The sequence below is a fragment of the Anser anser genome (assembly GCF_964211835.1).
Source record: "Anser anser genome assembly, chromosome: 2".
In the NCBI taxonomy this organism is placed as follows: Eukaryota; Metazoa; Chordata; class Aves; order Anseriformes; family Anatidae; genus Anser; species Anser anser.
In genome coordinates, this window is record NC_139721.1 from 129114619 (window position 1) to 129141089 (window position 26471).

Consider the following 26471-nt stretch of genomic DNA (forward strand, 5'->3'; position numbering starts at 1 on the left):
CCATGTTTAGTTACACTTGTTTATTTTACTATCTCTTCGGTAGGCTTACCTCTGTGACCTTTCATTTCATAAATGTCAAAGATGAATCTCTCTTTTTAGGCAAGTTCCTTCCGTTTGCTTTTGCAAATGCAATTGCCTACTGCCAAGTTACAGATAATGTGTGTGTCTCTTCGAGCCTTTTTTTCCCTCTCCTCAACCTCTTTCAGTTTTTTCAGAAGACAGCAGCTGTTTAGTCACTGCAGATCACAGATTTGCCAGATGACTTCTCTAGCAATTAGTGATTTCCCCTTCCTCTCTCTGTTTTCCATAGTTTTAGAACACAATGGATTGCGAGAGCATTCTGCTCCTTGAAGTGGCTGTCATGCCAGGTTCTTCCCAGCTGCCTCCCCTTCCACCCCAGGTTTAAGGGTTTGGTCCAAATGATGTCATTGGTGATAACCACACGGATAACCAACATCTGGAAACCTGAGGGACTACAGTACCACTGTAGTTGTTACTACTTGCATAGCTTAACTCAGTGCATTCACAACCCTGGGGTCTGTGTTACACAATTCCCTTTCCTCCTTGTGAGACTGTGAGGTGCTGTGGGAGACTTCTCTGTGTGCAAGCTGACACTGAGTATACTTCAAGATTTTCTGCTGCTACAGCTACACTGATGGTGTGTCTGATAATGCGGCATCAGCAAGGATTCAGTGACTCCCCCAGTAGGAACTTGTACTTTTGGCTTTGGAACCTGTTGTTTGAACCCAGTTCAATCCCAGTTATGCCAGGGAAGATGAGGGCTCTTCATATCACTACATTGTCTTACCTGGCTTTATTCTACAGAACCAGTATCCTTGAATTTGTGCAGAGGCTGGGATAAAGATGTGCTAAGCATCAGCTGAGTGGCTTTAAAAGTGGTGAATCTCTGAGTGTGCTATGAATACAATGAAACTGTTCTAACTCTTTTTCAAACTAGAAAAATTCTATTTTTTTTTGTAGCCTGGTGTACCCTTTTAATCTGCATTATTGAACTTTGTTCACCAGTGCCTGGCCATTAGCAAGAACAGATTAGAAGCTAATGGAAATCAAAGCTCAGAAATTTGGCAAGGGAAAGTTTTTTTTTTTTTTTTTTTTTCTTTTCAAGCCAAACCCCCCTAATTCCAAACTGGTTTCAAAATTGATTACTCAGCAATCTTAATGCTTGAATCTCAGGAACTTGGAGATCTTCATACTGAGTTTTTGGTATTGTTCTGTTTGGATGCGTTGAATTAATACTAGAGGACAGGATTGCTTCTATACTGTTTGTGATTCTTTTGCCCTGTGTGGTGGTTCAACTCAGAATTAAAATCGGATGTAATACAGAAGGTGTTAGGGACACAGAGCCTTCAAATGCAAAAGGTTTAAAGGATATCTTTTTCTTTTCTTTCTTTTTCTTTTTCTTTTTTTTTTAAAACAGTGGACAGACAACTCTATTTTCAAGATGCTCATGCTTTCTACCAGTTCTCAGCAGATGAATGTACCTACCTTTTCTGTGAATTTGAGAAAGAGGAAGGCTGGAAGAATGGTGTAAAGCTCCTACTTCAACTACTGCCATTGGCTCCTCCCAGGATTGACATGTGCAGTCTGTAAGTAGGCATATGCAGCTGTTTTAAACTTTTGCTGACTGTTTTGTAAGTGGCTGGCTTATAATGATACTGTTTATGCCACAGCTACCAAGCAAATGAGTCAGCTTTCTTTTCAGGGTTGCCAAACTTTGAAGAGATGGGCTTTTCTGTGATCTGCACTGTGACTAGTATCTGAGAAAGTCAGCGGTGCTAGATAAATGAGGGCACTCAGCTTGGGGTTGTTGAGATACTGTGGTTCTTTATGTACTAGTCTGCTGCCTGTAGCTTGCTCTCTTACCTGGGCAAGTTGCTTTATTTTTTGGGGGTCTCCTCTTGCATTTGGAAGTTTGGCACTAATTTGGCAGCAGACATGTTGTGTAGCTGATTGACTAGTAGACCAGATGCCCTTTTCCTGGGTGAAGGTCAGCGATCAGATGCATAGAGAGGGTGACTAGGAATGTGGTAGCTTCAGTTGTCTGATTTTCAGTTTGCGGTTGTGTGTTTGTCAGAGTCCTGTAGTCTCTCATTGCTATTCCTCATGCAGAATATACCATTTAAGAATTTTCCTTCCCATATATCTGCTCTTATACCCGACTCTTGGTTGTTAACATACCCTCTGTGCTGATAGAGCTGCACTCTAAACATTGTCTATTTAGAGCAGCTAGAAAGAAACCATACTTGTTTGTTCCACAGTGAGAGGCCAAAATACAGAGGAAAAAAAGACATCAGTGAGGTCTGGAGGCTTGTGACCTCTCATGCCTTGGCAAAGCTGCAGGAGCTGGCCAGCACAGACAAGTTGGGTTAAATTCTTTCATCGTCACTAGCGTGATGAAGCCTTAAACATGATACTTATGTTGTGGAACATTATTACTCTGGCAGCAGGAGGATTATTTTCTCTTTGATGCCAAAGACAAAACTTTTTTCTGCCAGTATTTTTCTTTTCTACACAGTAGATTAAAAAAACTACATTCTCTCAAATATGTGTCTAACAGAAATCTTTTAAAGGAGTATAAAGGCAAAGTCGCTGAAGTGTCTCAATTCCAGTTACTTAAATTCAGATGTTCAGTCTGAATCAAGTGTGGTGAGCTGGCTGAAAAAAATCTCAGTGACTTCTCTATGTGGCTCAGGTCAGAAACTTGATCCCTGCCTGCAAGTCAGGGATCATCCCATATCTCTTGCTGACTGACTTTACCAACAGGAAATGGGCAGTTCTGGTGTGGGGGTTCCCTTGAAAATACATTTATTTGGTCAGCTTGAGTGAGTGTAGACAAATGACAAGGCTCTAAAATTGGCAAAAACAAGGGGTTGAATGTGATCTTCTAAGCAGATGACTCATATGGGACAAAATCTTTGAATATTTTTGGAAATAGAAATTCTTGTCTTCCAGCCTACTATGGCATTAAACAGTTTGGCCTTTCCTTAAATATCGGTGTGATTTCATCCTGATTTCTGTGGGAATTTGTGGTTTTCCTCATTTTCAATGCAAATCAGGTCACTTTTCATGGTTCATGACTACCTGTACAAAGGCTTTGCATCAAAAACACAAACCAGATAGTTTGTATTGATTTGTTACATGAAGGATGCTGACTGGGTAAGAGAATAGATTGAAGACTTTTCAGGTTCTGAGTTAAAAATGTGTCATGCATGGTGACCTTGGCCAGAGAGTTCCCCTATTTTACTGTCTGCTTTGCTATTTCATTGTTCCAGTGAAACTGTCATTTCGAGTGGAGGCTGCTCCCTGCTACATGAAACGAACAATTATCCATTAATGTATCTTTCCAGCTCCTTCCTGCTCACATTATTCAAATTTTAGTCAAAGTTGGATTCCTTTTGGGAACATTGTCACTGAAGAATTATTTTTTTGGAGATTGTGAGGGTGTCTTTTTTAAAATACATGTTGAAGGAGCTGAATTTTAAGTAATGTTATAGTCTCCAGGGAAGGCAATATTAAAGGCAAAGGAGGCTTTTCCAGTTTCAAAATTCTCTATGCCTGATGCAAGTAATGAACTGCTAAAACACTATCTGAAAGCAAATAGATGTGATGAAGTGCGTGTTAGTTATCTCGCCAAGTTAAAATAAACCCATATATTCTTTCTTCATGAAGAAAGAAGCGATTCTAAAAACCCTTCCTTGCAATGAGTGTTCATCTTCTCAGATAAATGTATAAGTTGTTTTTCGTACCATTAGATGATTTGTCTTCCTTGTACTTTGATATTTTTGTATTCATTTTTCTGTTGTGTTTTCTAATAGTCTGTACTGTTAGCATTAATTCCAAATGTACACAGGGAAAGAGAAATTCTTAATGCATTAATTAGTTTTCCTGTTTCATCAGAAGTAACCACCTGCTTGTGTACCAGGAGGCAACGTTGGGCATTTCACAGAATGCCCAGGTACTTGATGAGCTGTCTCCCCTGCAGCTGGTGGGCAGTAGTCCTGCACTTGCCTGGGCTTCTGGGTGCATTGGTGGGTCCCTGGAGTACCATGTACCTGCTCACCCAGCAGCAGCCTGTAGACTTGATTAGACAGCAGCAGCTCTGGAGACTTCCTTCAGCACTTCTTCTGGAAACAGGCAGGGCTCTGGTCCTGCCTTGCTGTGTAAATTTTTTTTTAACTTTTAATTTTTATTTTTTGAATGGATTTGTGTTTGTTTCTTGGCAGTATTAACAGTATTTCCAAATAATGCTGGACTAAGTTCAGCAATTAAAATAGTACTCTGCATGCTGAGGTGTGCTTGCAGTTCCCGAGGAAATGCTCCCTGTTGCCCTTTGACAGTGTCAAATTGCCTGTATTAAACATGGCATTGGGCAGGAATCTCCCATGGAAAACAAGACAGGTCTGAAGGATATTTCAGTAGCTTGTGCTAAACTGAGGGCTGCTGTTATTATGTGTATTTCACAACACAGAGCCACTGTAGATGTTGCCAGATGAGGTGGGACTGATGCTGAGGCCTCTTGGGGTCATTAAACACCCGATGGTAATCACAGCCAAATTCTACTTGAATAGAAAAGAAGTGAATATTGGCTTAGCATGGGAACAAAAGATCTGTATTCAGAGCCCTGCCATGGACTTCCTTGCAGCCTTGAGCAGTCACTTAGGCTCTCATCCAATGCCTCCTGAATTCTTTCCCAGTGACTGCAATGGCATTGTATCAGACATTTAATCTTTATGTGCTTCTATTTCCTTCTTAGTAAATGGGGGTGTTTATACCAACACCTAATTCCCAGTGCTACATTTCTAGAATGCATTGGGTGCCCAGGCTACTGGAATATATCCAACGATTTTTGTAATTATTTGAAGGAATGTTAATAGGGGACTCTTTGTCCTTTATATTATATTGTTTATTTTCTTTCCAGAAGTTTTATACTATATTTTGTATCTTCTGTCTGAAAATAATACACATTTATTTAGATAATTTACTTAGAAAAAAGGTTACTTGTTTTTAATGCAAATGTTCAGGATGGGATATTTATTTAGTCAGTGTCTTTTGAAGTTCCTGGAAAGCTTTTGCTGAATGCAAATTGCCCTCAGGTATCCTTGGGTCTCTTATTTGCATTGTAGGTGGATTGTAAAGCCAGCGTACAGTACATGTGGCCCTACATCGGTTATTGGAGGTGCTGTCTGGGCATGGGACTTGGGCACAGCTGTATTGCTTCCTCTGTCAGCAGGTCAGGAAGCAATGTATTTGATTTCAGGTGATGCATAGTAATAATTGTGCCTACCTGTCCTGCCTGCCTGAAGATCTAAGGCAAGCATCTCTGCATTTTGCTCTGCTCAAGTGTGCCTATACTGAGCCGTACAGGTATTAGGCTTGTTTGTCTGGGCTTTGTACCCCTTGTTCAGTGCTAACCCTACTAATCTTGGTTGGTCCCTTTAAATAAAAAATTGCTAACTGTCCTGATTCTGTTTCTCAGTATCCATTATGTCTTATTTTTTCCATTAGCTTGGTTATCAAAATACACTTCCTCTCTGATTCTGGAAAGCTTACTATAATTTTTAGTACATTAGTGTTTCCATAAGTGTTTGATGCGCATATGCAGATGAATACTGGGAGTATTCTAAAATAGAAGATGAAGTGATTAAAAGCCCAAGATGGAAATAGCTGTGCTGTATGCTGTTCTGGGCTTATGGCTTATAGCTGTGTCTGTGTACCAAGCTGCTGCCTTTTGCCTCCAATTCAGAAGAACCTGGTCTTCTCCTGATTCTGAGAGATCAAAGAGATCAGACGTGTAGGTAAATGTAGGCATCTAAAGAGGTCATCTATTTTCATCTCATTCCAAATTATAGAGACCGAATCAGACTCTGTAAACAGAACTGTTTATTTCTTTTGGGTAGTTTATAACACTTAAAATGTTAAATCACATTTTCCTTCGAATAGGATGGGCAGTTGTGAAAGTAATTGTGATTTCTAAACCAAATTACCATTGTGTTTTAGACATGCTTGCCCCCAAACAAATACATGTGTCATTCTTTGCTTTCTGACCTTAATTTTTTAATTTGGTAAAGAAATTTTTGGACATGGGATGTAAGAACCACAAATACACCAGCTGCATATTCCAGACATTGCCAGCTCTCTCCCTAAACACAAGTCATGTGAGCAATTAAATAATTTAGCCAAAGATAGAAGCTTCTGTTAATACCTGGGATTTATGCTTATTACAGCAGCTGGAGTTTTGCATATCTGCTCGGTTTCCTGGCACACCACACTTCTTGAAAACCATGAAAAGTAAAAATCTCAAGAGTTTTTTTCTTTTTCTTCCCATAGTAATAGTCCTATCATATTGGTATCTTTCTTCCGATTGTTCTGTTTTGTTCTGAAAGGCTCACAAGTGGTTTACTGCTGGGATTTAGACTGTTTTAAAAAAAAACAGTTCTGTCCCACAGCAGCTTTAGTGTGGCTTACTCCATGTGGGCCAGAGTTCTATGACAGCTTCTAGAAGGGTTCTTCCTGCAGCGCCCCATTTTTGTAAAGACACAAAGTCTCTCTGTCTTGTGAATTAATGTCAGTGCAACTTAATAGTGTTCTCAGGTGTTGCTTTAGTTTGCTAATTTATAGCTTCTTACATGTATTCTTTTCATGTGTTTTTTTTTATTTTAATATCAAACTTCATATGTCCTGTATTGATTTTGATGTTGCCTGCTTTTATCTACGTGAGCATGCATTCTATTGAAGGTGTTGCTCCACAGTTGAGCAAAGCTTGTTAGCAGGCAGATGGAAAACTCTTTTCTCTGTTGATGGTGTACATTTTAGCAGAGCAAAATATGCATTCAAATAAGCAATGATGAGTCAAAAGGGTCCCGCGTTCTTCAGTTCTTCGTCATGTTTTTATAGCTGAAGAATTCTCTCACTGTTTTAACAATTCAATCAAAAGAGTTCTTGACAGCAAGGGACAAAGAGTATACTCTGTCATTCCTGACACAATTAATTATTGTCATGTTGCAGTCATCTTTTTGATGCAGAATCTCAAAAGCCCTTTTACATTAGTGCCCGTGGCCACATAGTTCTGTGCTTTCCAGGAATCAAAAGATGTTGAAACAGAATGAAAGAAATAATATAATCTTATTTTTATTTTTAAGGCCTGATCAAAAAATAGAAGATACGGCAGAAACCAATGCTGAAATTCTTGCTCGTCTCACTTCTGCGGTAAGGTCACTGCATCAAAGTTTGTAATGATCATGTTTGAAACATTATCATGTTTTGGATCCTTTCAAATTAAAGAGCCAAGTCTTAGTGAGCAGGTGTTTATAATGCAAACTACTATTTTTTGGCACTGAAATGAGGAAGCTTTACGTCTTCGCGTGTAACTTTACAGCTATTAAAATCAGTCCAAGGAAGGATCACTGCTGTCTGTTTTTTTATAATAAGAACTGGGAATATAACTGGGAAATACCAGTTTAGAGGATCACGATGATTTTTCTGCCAGCTAGCTTGCACTCAGATCCTTTTGGTCAAGTGAACATCGGTGTGAACACAATGATGAGCTGGGGGGACAAGGGGAGAGTCATAAGTTCTGAGGAATCTCAGCTGGGTTATTTTGGGATTTGGCTTCCCAACTGTGTTTAGCCTCAGTAAACTCCATCATAATAAATGACACTCTTTCCTTTCTGTGCTGGAATTTGGTGCATCTTGCTTATCATGTAAAATCATTGTTCTAAGAAGACTGGACTTCAGAAAGTTAAACTAGATTCACTTGATCTCATGTAATATGATGACCTAGATGATGGGAGAGAGCGTACCATCAGCAAGTCTGCAGGTGATGCAAAACTGGGAGGAACGGTTGATACAGCAGAGGAGTGTGCTGCTATTCAGAGGGGTCTTGGCAGGCTGTAGAGATGGGCCAACAGGAGTCTCTTTTCACCAAAGGGCAATGCAAAGTCCTGCATCAGGGGAGAAATAACCTTGTGGCCCTGTACAGGCTGGGGACTAACTGGCTGAAAAGCAGCTTTTCAGGAAAGGGTTTGTGGTGGACAGTAAGTTGAATATGAGCTAGCAATGTGCCATCATAGCCAAGAAAGTCAACTGCCTCCTGGGCTGCATTAGGATAAGTGTTAGCCTTCAGCTTAAGGAAGGTGATCCTTCCCCTCCTGTCAGCACTGGTAAGACACATTTGGAGTGCTGGGTCCAGTTTTGGACTCCTAGTGCAAGAAACACATGGACATACTGGGATGCATGCTACAAATGACCGTGAAAATGATAAAATGATAAATGGATTAGAGTATCAGACATAAGAGGAAAAGCTGAGAGAACTGGGAGAGACTGGAGAAGGCTCAGGGAGGATCTTATCAGTGGGTATAAATGCCTGATGAAACAGAATAAAGACAGAGCCACCTCTTCTCAGCGGTGTCCTGTAACAGGACAAGAAGCAGTGGGTACAAATTGAAATTCAAGTAATTCCACTTAGACATAAGAAGAAAATTCCTTACTCTGAGGGTAATTGAACATCCAAAGAGGTTGCCCAGAGAGGTTGTGGACTCTCCATCCTTGGCAATACTCAGAACTCAACTGGCCATGGTCCTGTGCAACCTGTTCTAGTTGACCCTGCTTTGAGCAGGGGAGCAGATCAGATGATCTACAGAGGTGCCTTTCAGTCTCAGCCAATTCTGTGATCATAAGGCTCAACAAACATCACACCTCTAAATCATAACATTAACAAAACTTAGAATTAGTGCTAGTTCTGTTTTCTGTACCTGAGAAGGTACTGAGATGACAGTGAACCAGGCAGGGTGAAGAAGTTTCCATGAAGAAAAGCATGAGGAAAAGAGCTGTTTTAAGTAAAGTGAATAAAGTAATATGATGAAACTCTGAAAAAGGGAAAGGAAGGAGAAGTTGTACTAAGTTTCATAAAGATAAGTGGTTCTGAATGCTCAATACACAAAGCAAAATAATTTAAAATGTAAGATTAGAAAATTCTGTGGCCTGTATTCTCTATTTTTTAAATTTTCTTTACATTCAAATTCCGTTTTTTTTTTTTTAACCCTGACACTGAAAGTGAGAGAAGAAAGAACTCAGAACCTTGGTTTCCTCCCTTTTTAATTTCCTCCATTTTAGCTTTAATGGAAGATAAAATAGAAAAATACTTATTGCAAAGTCATATCTTTAAAACAAACAAACATAAAAAAAAACTCACTCAAAACCCACCAACTCTATAAAACATTGTCACTATACATCAAAAACATCACCTCTCAAAACTAGAATAATGTATTTTTATCAGTTTAAGAAAAAGAAGTACTCAACAAAACACACTGACATGCTGAGTTTAAGCACTGGATCTAACTGTTGCTGGATACACTTGAGGAAAATGCATATCCCTAAACGTGTGAGTAATTGACAGTGAGTTCAGAGTACTTCACATCTATCTTGCAAGGTCAAAACTTTGAAATACATCCTTGGTGATTTCCAGCAACAGGGCACATGTTCAGTTTTGTTTTATTTTTAATGAGCTGTTTTGTGACTGTAGCTAACTAACTGAAGAAAAATTAGGCAGTTGCATTTCCAGATGGCCTGAGGCCCATTCATTGCCACGGTGGTGTCAAAAAGACTGATCTTTTTTTTTTTTTCCTGCATTTTCTGTCTTTTCAGAAAACTCTACAAGCTTTCACAACGCTTTTCTAGTCCAACCCTAGGAAGAAAAAAAAAACCACCACCCACACAAAAAAATTGAGATCAGAGCAGAATCCTTCAAATATTAACATTTGTATATGAAGTTCTCCCTCTAAGAGAAAATGGCATATAATATGGAATATTGCTCTCCCCCTTTTCCTCCATCCAGTTGGGTGGGATCTGAAATACTCTCTAAGACTTCTTTATGGAGAGCCTTCATGTTTCTCAAGACATTTTGAACCCTCAACTTTCACTGTTCCACAGAGTGCTGTCCTCACCAAGGTATAGGTTCTCAATATTTTTGGCTGACAGCCTTAGAATTTGTGTTGGGGGAAAAAAAGAGTCCCGTGAGGAGGAACAGGAAACCAAACATGAGGTTCTTAGCCATGACTGAAAACTTGTTCACACTGTCTTGCTTTTTGGCTCACTGAATATCCTTGTGTTTTCTATAGAATCAAACCACTCTTACTTGAAGAATCTGTACTTCAGAATCCTGCTCACAATACTCTTCAGACTAGCATTTCAGAAGTGAAAAACTTTGTCTACAGACCAGCACTAAAGCAGTTGGAGATTAGATTTGACTTTTTAATGTATTTCTAGGTATGGAGGTTCAAATCCCAACAGGGAACAGGGCATACCAGCCTGTTGATACTACTGTTTCTCCTACTTTCTCTTTGTTTTTCTTGTAATGGACTGCAACACTCTGTATCGGGTCAGGAGGATTCCTCTGTGTCAGGTTTTCTCTTTTGCAGATCAAATTCCCAAACTTGCAAAACTAAACTGATTGTGAGGATACACCCTGAGCAACATTGGAAGTATCTGTGTGCCTAAAATAGAAATTACTGTTTTAGCGTCTGAAAGGGCAGGGAGAACTTGTAAGCATGCATGCGTGTAAGGTCTAATTTTTATTTCTGTATCCCTGTAGAAGCTTTTGTTGTTGCAAAATGTGGAACTTACTTCACCTAAATGTGTGTGACCATATGGCAGACATCTACATCTGATCTAGTTTTCCAAGGCACTCCATACAGTCAGTAGAAATAGGTGTTTTTAGGATGCTGAATGTGTAATTCATTTTGGAAGTTTGCTTCTGTGAATAATAATCTTTTCTTAGGCTGCAATGGTAATGTATTTACTCTGTATAAAGGGACTATCGCGTGATTAGCATAGACACAGGCACTTGCAAAAGTTTGGCAAATTCCTTATTCCACCTCTTTTTCTTTACTGTGGTCTGTCTTTGTTGGCCTTTCTCTAATTACTTACTCCCTGGTGTTCTTTGTTACCAGGTGTTTTTTCTTTTGTATAACTCCACTTTTCGTGTTCACTGCACAATTTGACATTTTTTTGATGATTCAGCCTGTCTCAAATGATTAGTTAGGGAAATGCACTTTTGGTTTCAAACAATGGGTATTGAGATCATAGAAGATAATAGTGATAGCTGTGGCAAATGATGCCAAGTCAGTAGGACTGTAGGGGAAAAACTGCAGAGGTTTCTTTCTCATCTTAATTTGTGCATAAAGCATGCAATACAGCTCTTTGAAGAGCAGAGTATGATATAAAAGACAAGAAATTAACTTGCTGGGCTCTCATTTTTTCTTTACGCTTTGTCCTGCAGTGGAAGAAGCAGAGTCAGTGAAGGTAACTGAATGGAGCCCATCAAATTTTATGCTTGTGTCATATGCTCCATTACAATGAGGCACTGACAACATCGAACTTAACCTGCAAGGACAGTTGACATGGAAGCAGTGTAAAATGCCATTTGAAATAGGTTTGCATTGGATAATCTTCTGAACAATGAATTTTTAAGAAAAAGTACTGATTGTTCCTGGGTTTAAAGAAGCATTCCAGAGCTGTCATGCATCCCATGTCACGTCCCAAAAAGCAGCTTCATATTCAATGTCTTGTTGTATTGTCTGTTAAAACCAGAGCGCTTTGGGATGGCTATAAATGCTTCTCTGCAATGCTGTTACATCACCTTGTGATAATATAGAAAAGAATATCAGGGTGTTAATGCAGTGCACCTGGGAAATACAGTTTCCTGGTACTTTAGATAGTCACCCAGGTACTACATTTATTTAGAGTCCACCAAACTTTCGTTTCTTAAGGTGCAAAGAGTGAATTAAACTCTTTTTCAAAACCCCACTGCTGAGAGCTTTCTCTTGCAGGATTTCGAGATTCCCTAAGGATTTCCACTTTGTATCTAGATCTGAAGCACACTGAGGTATGGAATACTTTCACAAAAGACTGCTCTAGACAGAAAAAAGTAGAGGTGGTATGCACTCTCCACTAGATGCAAAAATACGCACTCTGTGATAAAATGACCAGATTCCTGGATAAGAGAAGAACAGTATAGGATCACCATAGAATGGCTCAGGTTGGAAGGGACCTCAAAGACCACCCAGTTCCAACCACCCTGCCGTAGGCAGGGACACCTCCCATTAGATCAGGTTGTTCAGGGCCCCATCCAACCTGGCCTTGAACACCTCCAGGGATGGGGCATCCACAGCCTCTGTGGGCAACCTGTTCCAGTGCCTCACCACCCTCTGAGTGAAGAATTTGCTCCTAACCTCTAATCTAAATCTCCCCTAAATCTTTTAGTTTAAAACCATTACCCCTTGTCCTGCTATTATCTGATTGAGCAAAGAGCTGTAGTCTGACTGGCTGGACAACCAGACAGGTTTAAATCTGCTTCTGTGGTGTGGCTCAGAGGTTCACAGCTGACAAATTGTACTCTACCTGGAGACTGGCAACAAGAGGGTTGCTGCAGGGCTGGTATTGGTCCTGTTAAGTGTCTTTGTCAATGACCTGGAAGAGGTGATGAAGTCTTGCTTGCTCATGAAGTTTGCAGAGGAGACCAAGTTGGGGACTGTATGCTGGAAAGCAGGGCTGCCATCCAGAGAGAGCTGGACCTGCTGGAGAAATGGACCAACAGGAACCTCATGAATTTCAGCAAGAGTAAATGCTGAGTCCTGCACCTGGAGCAAGCTAGCCCCTTGCACAAGTTCAGGTCAGGGTCTGCCTGACTAGGGAGCAACTTTGCTGGAAAGGATATGGGAGTCCTGGTGGATACCAGTGAGCCAGCTGTGAGCTCTGGCACCAAAGACAGCCAAACAGCATCCTGGGGTGTACTAACAGGAGTATAGCTAGTAAAGTGATGGAAGTGATTATCCTTCTTTAAATGGCATTCATTAGACCACGTTGAGATACTGCATGCAGTTCTGGGGCCTCAGTACAAGAGACACTGACAACCTAGAGCAAGTCCATTGAAGGTTCGCCAAGGTGTTTAGGGTTGGAATACTTGTGTAGTTAGGAGAGGCTGAGGGAGCTGGGCTTCTTCAGCCTGGAGAAGAGAAGGGTTCAAGAGGACCTAACGACAGCGTGCCAGGGCCTTTGGGGAGCATATCAAGGAAATGAAGCTGGACTTTTGGATTGATTGAAATGAGAGATTCAGACTGGATGCAAGGAAAGAAAACTTCTCATTGTGAGGACACTACAACAGTGGAACAGACTTTCAAGACAGATTGCATCCTCATTGTTGGAGGCTTTCAAGATTAGACTGAGAAAAACCTGAGCAACCTGGTCTGTTCTCATAGCTGACCCTGCTTTGAACCAGCGATTGGACTAGAGACCTCCTTAAGTCCCTCCCAACCTGAATTATCATATGATCCCTATGAAAACATCACCCCAGCTCCCCAGGTTTCACACTTGTGTGACTTTTTTATTATTATTATTTATATATATATATATATATTTTTAAGAAATCTCCATCTGCCATTTAAAGGTAGGAAGATTCACCATATAAAATATAATTTGTATTTAATCAAGCAAACATAAGTGGGTACTTATGTGAATAATTTTGCTCTTTCTTATTGCAAAAAGAAAACTTAGCAAGATGTGGTAATATGGTTACAACATATACACAATGTTCTCTTTTTGACTGGAATAATATGTCTGTAAACATGTTTTGGTAAGCTAGCATTTAAGCTGAATCAGTCTTGACATCTGCATTGCTACTCAAAACAGGATGCTATTTAGACTGTTTGCTTTGTAGCAACAAGCTAAATGTATAAACCATTTTTTTTTTTATTTAATATCTCAATTTATTATGGTAGGTATAGCTCTTGTTTGAATATATGTTTTACTTTCAGTCTAGATTATTATCTGCAATGTGACGCGCAACTATCGATTTTGTCAAACAGGCAGTAACTGAAATCCTATTAGGAAGAAGTATGATAATGTGTGGCATGTGTGCAGTGAGGAATGAATGTTGTACGCAGATTTCCATCGGTGTAATGATGCATAGGAATTGCATGTCCAGCAGAGATGCCAAATATGCTTACGCTAAAACAGACAAAAGCACATAGATTATGAAATCTAGGGGCACCAGGCAAAACCAGAAGGATGTTCATCAGTACCAATTCTTTGTGATTTGTGTGAATCCTATGAGAGGGAGCTCAGACAGGGTGAAACCCTTCGGTGAAGGAACGTTTGCTTAATATTAAGACTAGAGGGACATTTTTTTCTACTGTTCCAACTTTTGTTTTTGCTCAGATCAAATTCAGTGCTAGCTGCACACTTGGCCTACAGCAAAAAATTAGATATTTTGAATATTGTGGAGAAAATACAGAAAAACTGTATTATTGCATGTGATATTAGCACTGTCTTTCAAACACTTAGAATGTACTATGTTATAAGCAAAAGTAATACTGTAAATGTAATCGCTGGATGGCACAATGCTATTTTTTCTTCTGTTTTTGAGAAGAGGGCATTTTTCCAATTCTATTTGTTTGGGTTAATTGGAATGTTTATAACTGTTGCAGATTGTAGCGTCTCCCAAGGCTAATCTTGAGATAACGTATTTTTAAAACACTAAAAGATAAAGAAGAGACATCAGTGCACTGTTTTGTACTGTCAGTAACCTGGCAGAATAGACCAGGACTGGGGCATTGACGTTGGTACCTCCTGCTGAGTTTAATGAAGGGAGAGATGTCTGAGCAGTTTAGCCAAGAGAAATTCTGGTGTTGTTATTCAGAAACAACTTGGGCTTTTATTGAAAATCCCACTCTAACTCTGGATAGCATGCATGTATCATTACTAGTGTATATTAATTGCTGCAAGTAAGCACACAATTTGTTTTGCCAAAAAAAACCCAAATGTTCTTTCCCATTATACTTGCAGTTTGTGCTTACATTAAACATGATTAACAGTTCTCCAGACATGGGAATGAGTGTACAGGAAGGAAGGAAGGGAAGGTAATACTGCCAGCTTGCACAATTGTACTGGAAACAGGACGACATTTAAGAAATCTGTGGCACTGCCTTCATATTTTCCTGCTTGGAATGGCAGAAAACTCCATCCCTCTCCAAGGGGTAGTATCAAGGAGTAGAAAATATCCTTGTACCTTGCAAAGGCAGCAAAAAACCTCCCTTGTCCTTTGCCATAAGGGAAGGAAGTATGCAAGTAGAGGAAGGATGTGGCCTCTGGTATGACTGCTTTCTGCTCCATGTAGAGCACGTTCCTGGGTGGCTGCTGTGTATCTGATCAGCAGATGCAGGGGTTACCATCGTACTGAGAGGTCCTGGGCAATTTTGTCTTCTCCTAGTAACCACTGCACTCTGTCTTTTTGCTCAGACCAATGTAAGATTAACTGTTCTGGGTTCATGTTTTCAAACTTTTCTTCTGAGTGGTGAGAGTGGGATGTTGCCAGTTGTTAGTGATTGTATTACTACAAGGACTCTTCGTGGGACTAATGCCTTATTCTGACCATGCCCAATGTCTTGCAAATGATGTTTTAAATTTCAGACGCACTCAGAAACTGTATGCCAAAACTTCTGCTTCAGAATAGTGTTGCGCTGTGCATAGGTCTGCTAGGCAAGATGGCTGGTATGCAGTGCAGGAGACTTTGTACAGAGAGATAAGACAATCCCTAGAAAAACAGTTGGAGGGTCCCAAAGTTATTTTGTTAGACTAAGGACAGGCTGCCTTGGGGAATGTGGGAAGGTGAAAGAAGCTGCTAGGCATACAAAAGAGCCTGAGAGTATGGATAGGGCAGAGGAAGGGAAGAGTTGTGGTGTACGCAGGAGAGTATCTGGGGTGCTGCAGGTCAGATGTAGAACACTTGAGGCAGCTGCAGGGGGGACAGACGATGGCAGCGAGAAGTGCAAAGCATAAAATTAATGCATACTGTGGAACTTTACTGATAGAAGAAGGAACAGACCTACAGAGGGAAGTGGGTATAGGGCTGAGCTGGGTAATGAGACTGTCTGACAGCGTAGAGATTATAGAGAAAATAAAGGGAATGCAGAGGCAGGAGGCTGAGGAAAGGAGCTGGCTAGCATGGCAGGGTTATTTCATCACAGTCTAGTAAGATAACCTGTAGATGTGGAAACATTATAGCTCCTATTTCTGCCTGTTCATTTGAAGCTCAATATTGGTCCTGAAATACTCAGTCATGCTATTTGGAGAGGTTGTTCCCTCCTGAAGGCTCCAAAAACAAACTTTGGTTATATCCACAAACCTCAGCATGGAAAATGCACCTATGTTGGAGTTGCACAAAAGTCCAGCATTACAAGTGTGCTCAGTAGAGGTAGAGCAAACATTTAACAAGGCAGGGAAGAAGCTTTAACTGTGTGCTTGTGAAGGAGATAAGCTGCACAAATAAATTGCAGGTCAGACTACTGAATTGCCCACCTCCCTAAGGAATGTGAAGTATTTACATTAAATTAAAGTTAAAAAAAAAGACACAGAATTCCCATCTGAAGAAGAAATAGATTTGCTAGAAAAAGTGATTTAGTTTCAAAACTATCTGCATAATTCTGTGTGAAGTTTACTGCTCCAAAAGCTTGATAGCCTGTATCTTACCAATGTTGCTTTTTTTTTGTGTGTGTGTGTGTGTCTGTTTGTTTTACTATGTATCAGTAACAATAACCATCATTTCCTTTCCTGGTATTTTAGGTACAGAGGGAGCTGGCTGCTGTCATTGCCTTGAAAGCAAGGAAGTCAGGTGAGTCAGATTGGACTTTAGAGGGGTTTTTATAACATTGTTCCCTTTTGTTATTGAAATATTTGAATTTTCACTGCTGTCTCATTAACATTGGGAAGCAAAGATAGCAGACCTCGTTCCTCTCTCACTGGAGAATCTGTGTACACAGCACAGTGCAATTACTGTGAAGTTTTACTTCCCCTCACTTGTCACATCTAATGGCCTAGTTGATAAAATCTGAACGTTATGGTTGAATTGAACTTGGGTCTCTTTCTGGCCAATGTCATCTTTATCTCTGGGTTTCCACTTTATAAAAGACCAAAAAAAAAAAAAAAGATAATTTTCCTGTGTTTGCTTTTATGGCCGTGTATCTCACGCCATCTTTGCTGTATTTTACCTGCCCAGTCAGATGAGTTTATTTATCCTAAAGCAAAAGGCCAACTTTATGTGTTGAGAACATGCTTTCCTGAAGACTCATCTGGTACATACAGAGGGCTGTAAAGGCAATTCTCTGTTGTCAAGGCAGTAGAAGGGAAAAGGCAAATGGATTACTGAAAATCTCTCAGAATATAAGTACTACATCACATGTTGGTGATACAGTGTAAAGAAATACTGAGATACATGGTCATCTCAGCTTTGTCAGGGTTTATCAGCACAACCACTTCCTTCGCTGTGCCTGAGAGTTAAAAAAAAAAAAAAAACACTACTTCACCAGAGTAAAGAAACCTACTTGACTCAATACAGAGTTAACTCTCCAGTGTCTACATCTGTAGGATAGTTCATCTGCAGACAGGGCGAAATGCCTGTGGCAAAGGGAGAGTTGAATGTATTACTAGAGTAAACCAGAGGTGGAGTCGGCTTAAATTATCAACATGTTTCCAAAGCTGTTGAGGTCTCTGGGGCTACTTTTATGAAGTATCTCTTGTGACTTCAGTGATTTTGCTAGAAGTTGAGATCATGGATCTTGGACTTCGAGCTATTTTCTGACTTGTAACCAATATGGTGTCATACGATCTGTATGTCTGTCTATCTGCTGCTTGCAAGCACAGCACAAAAGTTATTATACGCAGCACACTCTCTACACACAAAATATCTTAAACTAAAGACACCAGAAGATGTGGTTGGCATATCTGAAAATATTTCCATATGCAAATGTAAGTATTACAAAAATATTCCAGATAGTGTGATGCCTGTTGGTCTTGAAATAGAAGTACCCACAGGTTACATCCATTGTCATCTGTAAATGTAAATCCACAGAAGGTAATCATAAATCGAAGCATGAATTCAGACCTGAGCTGCTTCTGTGAGTGTCACAGCTTTACTTCTGGGCCTGCTATAGTAGTCCACAACATCAACACCCCTCACCTGCTTACCCTCACCTTGTGTCACCCCAGTCCCACCTGAATGTTAATGGCTGAACATGGAAATGCTTCTGCTCTGGTTTAGTGCAGAGCAGAACAGGTTATTTTAAGGAAGGATTGGAAGATTCCTTTTGTTTTGCCATAAAATATGTTAAGAGAGTGGTTCCACGTACCTTGCAGTTAGCCATTATACAGCTCCAAGAAATCTCTGTCCCTACTTCTCATCTTCAGTTGTGTCGGCAAATATTATTACGGCTACTGTTAACAAACAAAACCTTATTCCCCAAACAAGTTGTCTTTAACCTGAATTAGCATCTCATTTCCTTTCAGTGGATGGCTCCATAAGCAATTTTGTCAGTACAAAATGGGGGCAGCTGGGTCGGGAATGAGCTGCAGGAGAGTAGGTAGAACACAGTGAGCAGGTAGAAATATTTTAGTTAAGAATCACAGCCTTAAATAAACAAAGATCCCTGTAGAGCTGGGAAGTGCTGACCAGGCTTTCCTAACACATTAATGTAAACACCAGCAATATCGGTTTAGATCTGAATAAAAGATACCTCTTTAGTCAGTTTAACTAGCACAAGCTTGTTTTTGAAATTTGCATTTCTTTATTCCTCATCTTGGACGACTGTAAAAAAAAAAAAAAAATATGGCTGCTTGAGCAGGCATAACTGTAAGGACTAATTTAAGTTAATGCCTTTACTACAGTAGGAGTGAAGTAAATTAGGGTGGTTGATTATGCTTATTTGTGTTATTGCTGATGGTTAAGTTCACAGCATAGCAGTTATTGTGAGCAATCAGGTTATGGTATGCCGTGCCTGGTGAAGTGAAGCATATTTCACAAAGTACTTCTGGAGCTAAAAGCCACAGTATCTTTCTAAGATATTGTTCTTCTAACCTTGTCCAAGACTCCATATAATTCCAGGAAATAAACCAACACAGATCAGACAGTTGATTTTGGCATTAAAAGAGCGGCACATGGCTATTGGGCCAGCTGCCTTGGTTTGCTTCCAGGCTGGTGTGAATAATACGGGTGCCAGACTTGTATGCCCTGGGTTTGATGAGGGCAGGCTGTGGGCATCGTCCTACCCGGCTGGGTGGAACCTGAGTGCTGATTTTTTTTTTTTTTTTTTACATCAGCGTCCGAAAGCTTTCCTAGAGGTCTGCAGCAAGAAAACCAAAGCTGTTGTGCAGAAATTCCCGTACTGCATTTTGATGGCTCGGTGTTTTTTAAATTACAGTGTTTCAAAATGTTTTCCCTGGACAGCTGCTTAGCACTACCAGTAAGAGCAAAAAAAAATATGAGTATTTTCCTTCTTAATATAAAGACTGTGTAATACGTTTCTAAATTACTTTAATTTCTGAATATACCTCTGCCCTTAGAGAGGCACTTTTCAGTGATTTAATTGCATTAGAAAAACTGGCTGATAAAAGTTTTAATATTGCATGTCAAGGACTATTGTAGTAATCACTGGGTTGCATGGCATGAAAAGTGCTATACAAGCACCTCAGCTTCCTCTGCAAGAGGTGAATAGGGTCCAACCACTAACGTCTGCTGTGCTTGGAAACATTGCCTTTGGTTATCAGGGTGAAACAAGCAGTTTGTTTTTATTGAAATGAAGTTTGGGCTGCTACACAATGCTAGAAGAGATTTGGTGTATGAGAAGCAGTAATTACAGCTATTTAAGTTCTTGGGTCAGAATGGCTGCTTCAGCTCAGAGATTTAGATGCTGTCTGTATCTACTGACAAAATGCTTTGAAAAACAAGGCAGAGCCACGAGCCTGATGTGGGGTAGGGCAGAGTGTCAAATTCGTGCTAGCACAGGATCTGGCTTGATGGAGAATGTCAGCTAGCAGAAAATGAAGCCTGTAGGGCGTGGAGGGGAATGCTTTTCCTCCAGAGGTATTCTTTAGTCTTTATTGTGGGGTGGGAGAAGAAGAGCACAAAACTGACAGGTGGCTGAAGGAAAAATGCAGAACCTGAGGAATGAAAAACTTGTATGCTGTGAAAAAGACTTCCCTTTTCTTATTTCAAATGAACACTGCACATATACCACTCCAATAGCAAGGTGAAAGCAGATGGATAGGTACTTGAGAGCCCTCACGCAGAGGGAAATCAGCATCAGTATTTCCTTTGTAAATAGAACTAAAAAGTGGGGTAAAATTGATGTCTGTAATCCTGAAGCCTTGATGGAACTCAGTAACACTGTTGACCAGAAAGCACATTTATATTTCACTAGAATAAAGCTCTCATGATAAGGCTGACCTAAGAGCGGAAAATGAGCTTGTGCACTTCTCTGTGGCTTATAAAAAATGCATTAAAAATGTTCTTGGTTAACATCAGAAATAAATAGATTAAATGCTGTCAACCTCAATTTGGTAACAGGTATTGGGGAAGCAAATAACTGGAGCAGAAGAGAACTTTGTTTTTAGTTGCAGGCACTTGGCATTAGAATTGCTTTGTTTACTTACACCTTGCTGGTTTCTGATCGCTTCCACGAGTGTGCTGGAACACATGTAGCCTCTGTTCTGAAGGTTTACAAGGGTTGGCATTTATCTCAATTGCTTGTCATGGCTCATGACATGTTCCTTATGTGTTACAGACGGTGGCTAAAACAAGGAGAAAATGCAGCAAACAGCCTAAGGCTGGAGACTCTAGCCAGTGGTGTAGCTACACAGGTACATCAGAGCTGATCAAAGTCTGTCAGGTGGATGCTCTGAGCTCGAGTTAATCCTGTCAACAAGCAGGAAGCCTTGCATCTCTGTGCATGAGCCTAGCTGCACTCCTGGCATTGCCCAGCAAATTCCTTTATATCTAAAGGAAGCAGCCGGCAGGGGGTCACTTCTCCCTTCCCTGCAGGGCAACCACAAAAGCCCTTGCTCTTGCGTGCATTTTAGCTTCCTCTTAAGAACGTGATTCAGTTTTGCATAACGTGGTTAGATACTTTTTGGTCATACCATTCTTAAATTGACAAGAAATACTGATATTTTTATTTTTTTTAATTTTGTTTATGATAATATGACTTTAATATATTAAACTCTATTGAGATCTCGTGGATTGCCTCCCCCTTAATTCAGATTTACATCTATGCGTATCCACCCTTCCCCTTTATTTTTGTATTGCTTCTGTCAGAACTCGGTTGTCTATGTGGTGTGCTTAGTATTTTTATATTGGGGCAGGCAATTCAATGTGAACCAGTCACTAGGCTTGAGCTTTGCTGACATGAATGGAGAGCAAGCTGTGAACAGCTCTTCCTTTCTCTAGCCGCAGTGCCACCTCTTGAGCACGGCTGTCAGAGCTGTTTGCACGGCTGTACTCGAATGCACTCCAGGCAATGTCAGCCTGGTGAAAAACATGCAAGCAGCCAGGCTGGGTCAGGTTAAAAGTCCATCCAGCTCTGATCCCGCTGCGAGTGATGACTCGAGGATGCTTAGGGCAGGGAAACAGAACAAGTACAAGCAGTCCTTCTGATGTGCTCATTCAGCATCCACCAGGCTGTGGTAGAGGTATCTTGCTGTACCCACACTGTTGTGATGGGCAGCCCTTGGTGGACCTTCTTTCCATTAATTTCTCAAATCGCTTTTTGAACCCACTTATACTTCAGACCTTTTTCACATCTTGTGGCAGTAAGTCCCACAGTTCATGTGTGCAGTATGTGAAAGCATATTTTTTCTTAATTGTTTTGAGCACATTCCCCATGACCCTCAATGTGTTCTGATACAACTCTTTGGTTATGTAAAATGTTGAATAATCCATTCCCAGTCCATCGTCATACCGTTCGCTATTTTGTGCCCTTCTGTCATAACCCCGATGAGCTGTCTCATTTCCAGCCTAAAGCACTAGTCATTCCTTATACTAAATCTCTTCCATTAAAACTGATAATCTTTGCATCGTCTTTTGTTATATTATTTTGAGATGGGGCAACAAGAGCAGCATGCAGTATTTAACATGTGGAAGCACCCCAGCTTATGCAGGCAGGAGTTAATACTGGTGTTAAAATGGCATTGTATTTTGCAACATTTCAATTAATTACTAATCCTCTTCATTTTTTTTCTTTTTTTTGTTTTTGATCCCTGTTAAATGTTGAGCTAATATGTTTTAGAAAACCAAACTGTTCAAAGTTGTGATTGAGCACTGCTTGTTGCCCTCATACAGTTACATCTGATTTTTCCAACAGGCATTATTTTCCATTCGTCAGTATTGGATTTTATGTGTGATTTTTCCTCCCAGGTACTCAGTGTCTTTAGATCCTCTCGGCAGTTCTGCACAGATGGCTTTAGACCTGACTACACTGAGAAGCCTGTGTGCCGCCAGGCCATGTTGGTTTGATGTGTGGCTTTGCAGCAGAGCAAATTGGACAGCTTGGTGCTTCCAGAAGGGGTGCTCCTGCTCACCTTGCCCTGAATGTGGGTGTGAAGAGCTCACACTTTGTCAGATGTGTGTGCAGTGCTGTTCTGCAGGGCTGAGAGGTGCTGGAGTTGGTGCAAAGCAAGTGTGGCAGCTTCTTATCAATGGGGTGGGGAGGTGGATGTGGGAAGGAGCCCAGTAAAGCGCCTTTTGGCAGCATTGAGCTGTTTTATCAGCTTACTTAACTCAGGAAGCTGTGTCTTGACCACTTAGCCCTTTTCATAAAGTAGCACGTATCACTGTGAGACTTCCTAGTAACTTTCCTCCACAATAATTAGAAAAAAAAAGTCAGTTTATGCTGTATGAATGTTCTGTGTTGTCATTATTTGCTTGTAGAAGAGTTGTTATATAGATCCAGAAATCCTTAAGAATTTGAATTAGAGTGGTACACATACTTGAAAATGATGTTAAAAATACATCATCCAAGGTCACCAAAGAGTGGAGAAGTTCCGTATTGTGTTTAAATCTGGAACAAGTTAAGTACCCTTTGAAGACACAGGTCTTGTAAACAAGTAAGCTATACAATACCTCTGGTGTGAAATGGGCACAGTTTATTATCACTTTTTTTTCTGCCATTGAAAAACCTCAGGGACTGGAGGAACTTGTTCCCATTCACAGAACAAAATGGCAGTCGTGTGCCACAGATGTGTGCATTTTCCCTTGTGGAAAAATTGAGAGAGAGTTTGAAAGGTAGGGAAAGGTTAGCATACAACATTGATATCAAAAATATCGTGCTGCATTTGTGTCCCCTTAGGTCTGTTGCCAGTGGGTTCATTTACCTGATTTTAGTAAGACTTTATTTCATTACAACTTTCAATTCCACTAACCATCAACTTCTTGAAAGCACGGGTCAAACTTAGCAAAATATGTAGAATAAGATGGAGTTCTTCTGCAACCGTTGTTAGGCTGGATATTAGGAGAAATTTCTTTACTGAAAGGGTTGTGTGGAATTGAAATGGGCTGCCCAGGAAAGTCATTGAGTCACCATCCCTGGAGGTCTTCAAGAAATGTGTACATGTAGAACTTAGTAACATGGTTTAGTGGTGGACTTTAGTTAAGCGTTGGACTAGATGCTCTTAGACGTCTTTCCAACCTGAATGGTTCTATGGTTCTGTAATTTATCCTGGAGAAATAGCTGCTCAAAATCAAAGTGCACGAGTGTCGACCTTTAGATTGGGCTCAGTAACTTTACCTTTACTTTTCCCACTCAGCCTAAAAGTTGTACCTGAAAACATAGTCAGTGATATTTTTCAAGCTACATTGTGTTTTTAGGATTTTGTGCCTTGAAGGGAAGTAATCATGTAGGCAGGCAGCGCTTCAAGAAGATGGAGTCAGGCTCCCTCTAACACTGGTAAGTGGTGCTCTTTGTGCTCTGCAGCCAGGAGCAGTGTGGGACACGCATGGAGCGTGGGTCAGTGACCACCTGGTTTGTACCACCCAGTAATTTCTGGCTTTTGTAGTTTCAGAATCTGGGACATCATTATTTCTGCATGATTTATAAGGTGCATGCGTGAAAATGAGCAATGCAAAATAGCTGCATAGATGATTGATGTTTTGCAAATGCACAGTAAGAGATTGCACAGTAAGGTCAAAATGAAAATAATCGTGCAAAAAACAATTCTCAGGTGATTTTTTTTTTTTTTCAGTCCATTGGGAGAGGCATTTACAGAGTTCACAGAATGTATTTGTTCAGAGTCCTCTTTGTTTCCTGTTCCTTTCCTGGCCATGCCTGTAGGTTATTTCCATGGAATAGAGAGTGAAGTTTCACTTTGCGCCAGCCTGCTCTGTCACTCTCCCTCTGTGTGTGCCCGTATCTCCTTGTTTGAACAGTTCCCAGCTCCCTTTCTCTCCATGCCTGTTTATCATGTGATGGACTCTCCTCCACCCTTCCAGCATCTCATTTCAGGCAACATTGTTAGAGATGCACTTGTTGATGCTTGATTTTTTTTAAAATTAATTTTAAATATGTTGATGAGAATAAATGTCTAAAAACACTGGGTAAAATCTTTGTGCATTCAGCTGTTGAATGGTTTTCCTTGAGCTGCTATTTCTACAAAGAACATCGCTTATGTAATCCTACATTGTTTGCAACTCATTTTCCACTTCTTTTCTCCTTGGTAAAAAATTATATGAGGTCATATGTTCACAAAGCATGTGTGAAATGTGGCTTTTCCTTTGTATGTGTTACAACATGCCAGGAAATGGAAACCAAACCTCCCCGGCCAGGTGAATCAATGGTGGCTGGTTGTCTAGTAGGAAATGCCCATCTTGTTTAGTCAATGGTTTTACAAATCACGGTCTTCTAACACAGCACAATCTTGGATGACATACGGACCTTCAAAGTCAGATGAAAGGGTTCAGTTCCGATAAATAAAATAAACAGAAATTTCTAATAAAGACATTGTACTAGAATGTGAAAAGAATAGCAGCAAAGGCTTATGGCCTTATAGCTTGACTTGGAAAACACTGGTTGCTCTACTTGGTGCACTCATTCTTTAATTTACAATGGCTATATAACACAGCGGGGAGGAAGTCTCATTTAAACTGAGGTTTGTCCTCCCATGGTCATTCAGATGCAGTGAAAAGGGACCGTGACTTAATGATGTGTGGTTCAGAAAGATCAAATCTACATCTGTCAGCCTCCGTTCTTACCAGTCTGGTTTTGCTCTGTTTAGATTTGATTCCTACCCTTGCTGTTATCTGTTCCTTTTGATAAACTCTGCAATGAGAGGAAATGTTTTTTTACATAGTTTTCAGGAGTCCTGTTTCCTATTTCAGATCTGAGAAATGGCTTGTAGCACTAAGACCCTTGGGAACTTGCTTTTCTGGATGGAAACTAGATGAGCATAATGAGCCTCTCTGCAAATTCAATATTAGTTCTATACCTAAGGTCAAGGAGAAGTTAATGACCATTTTTTACATACTGAAATCAGTTATGAAACTGACATTACATTTCATGTTTCTGTCATTTAAAAAAAAAACTGAATTAATTTATATGAAATTGATTTAAACTACAAAGCATAAATATCATGACTCCCAGATTAGTATTTGAGAGAAACTGGCATCATTGTCACTTTTGCAATAGTTCATTCCCAAATTTATAAGCACCTTTATTCCATTCCATGTTTGCTGTGCCTTTTTAGGTACAAAGGTGATGAACAAGGCTGTAAGCTGGAGACTCTTTAATAATTTTTGCATTTTCTTTGTTTCTTTAATTAGCTGATTTACTCAGCTGATTGCACAGCTGTCTGGGCAACACCCCCCCAAGGGCCTGCCAACTGTTTCAGAGATATGTAGTGTACTCAAAAAAGGGAAATCTGTACAATGATTTGCATATATATATATGCAGAAATAGTGGGAAGGAATGAGAAAGCTCAAAGGCAATTTTTGTATTGCTAATAAAAGAAATCATGTTAAGGATGAGCTTAAAGAGCTTTCTCTTTTCAGTAATTTCTGGGAAAAGATTACAGTTTCATGGTAAATAAGGAACCAATTCTCAGATGGAGTGTTTTATTCCTGGGATTATCGCTGTGTTTTATATGCAGCTTTTGGAGATTTCAGAGTTGTTCAGTGCTTGTTGTTTTTCCCCCTTTTATTTGGTAATAAGACTAGGAAAACACAGCAGTATGTATGAAGATCTGGTCTGGCTTAAAGTGGTCCCCAAGACCTGAGATTTGTAAAATACTTACTTGCTGCTCATCTCCTTCCCACCACTCTAGTGCCATGTGTAAGCTAGAGGACTTTTTTATTTTCCCCAGTTGTATCAATTGGAGCTATTCATTTTTTCCCCCACTCTGATAAATTAATAAACATCAGCAAACTTGACACTGTCAAACAGCCCAGAGCTGCCATAGTAACCAACCTCTGTAGAACCCACTCTATACCCTCCATGAAGAACAACAAGGGATATCACAAGCTCCATTGTTCAAAATAATAAAGTTTTCAAAAAACATGAAATGGGCTTAGAATCATGTTATTTTAAAAAATGCCTTTTTTTTTTTTTTTTTTTTTTTTTCCTGAGAAGCTTCATGCTAGAAAG

At 40.1% G+C, this 26471-nt stretch overlaps 1 protein-coding gene across 4 annotated transcripts in view; it reads left to right on the forward strand.

The window, feature by feature from the left end:
- The window catches only part of RAPGEF5 (Rap guanine nucleotide exchange factor 5), a 161342-nt gene that overhangs the window by 33170 nt on the left and 101701 nt on the right, over nucleotides 1-26471 (forward strand). For all 4 annotated transcript variants that reach the window (XM_083824523.1, XM_083824524.1, XM_083824526.1 and 1 more), the window contains exons 5-7: nucleotides 1439-1607; nucleotides 7161-7227; nucleotides 16636-16684. In XM_083824523.1, coding sequence (XP_083680649.1) covers nucleotides 1439-1607; nucleotides 7161-7227; nucleotides 16636-16684 — 285 coding nt within the window. The remainder of the gene's footprint in view (nucleotides 1-1438; nucleotides 1608-7160; nucleotides 7228-16635; nucleotides 16685-26471) is intronic.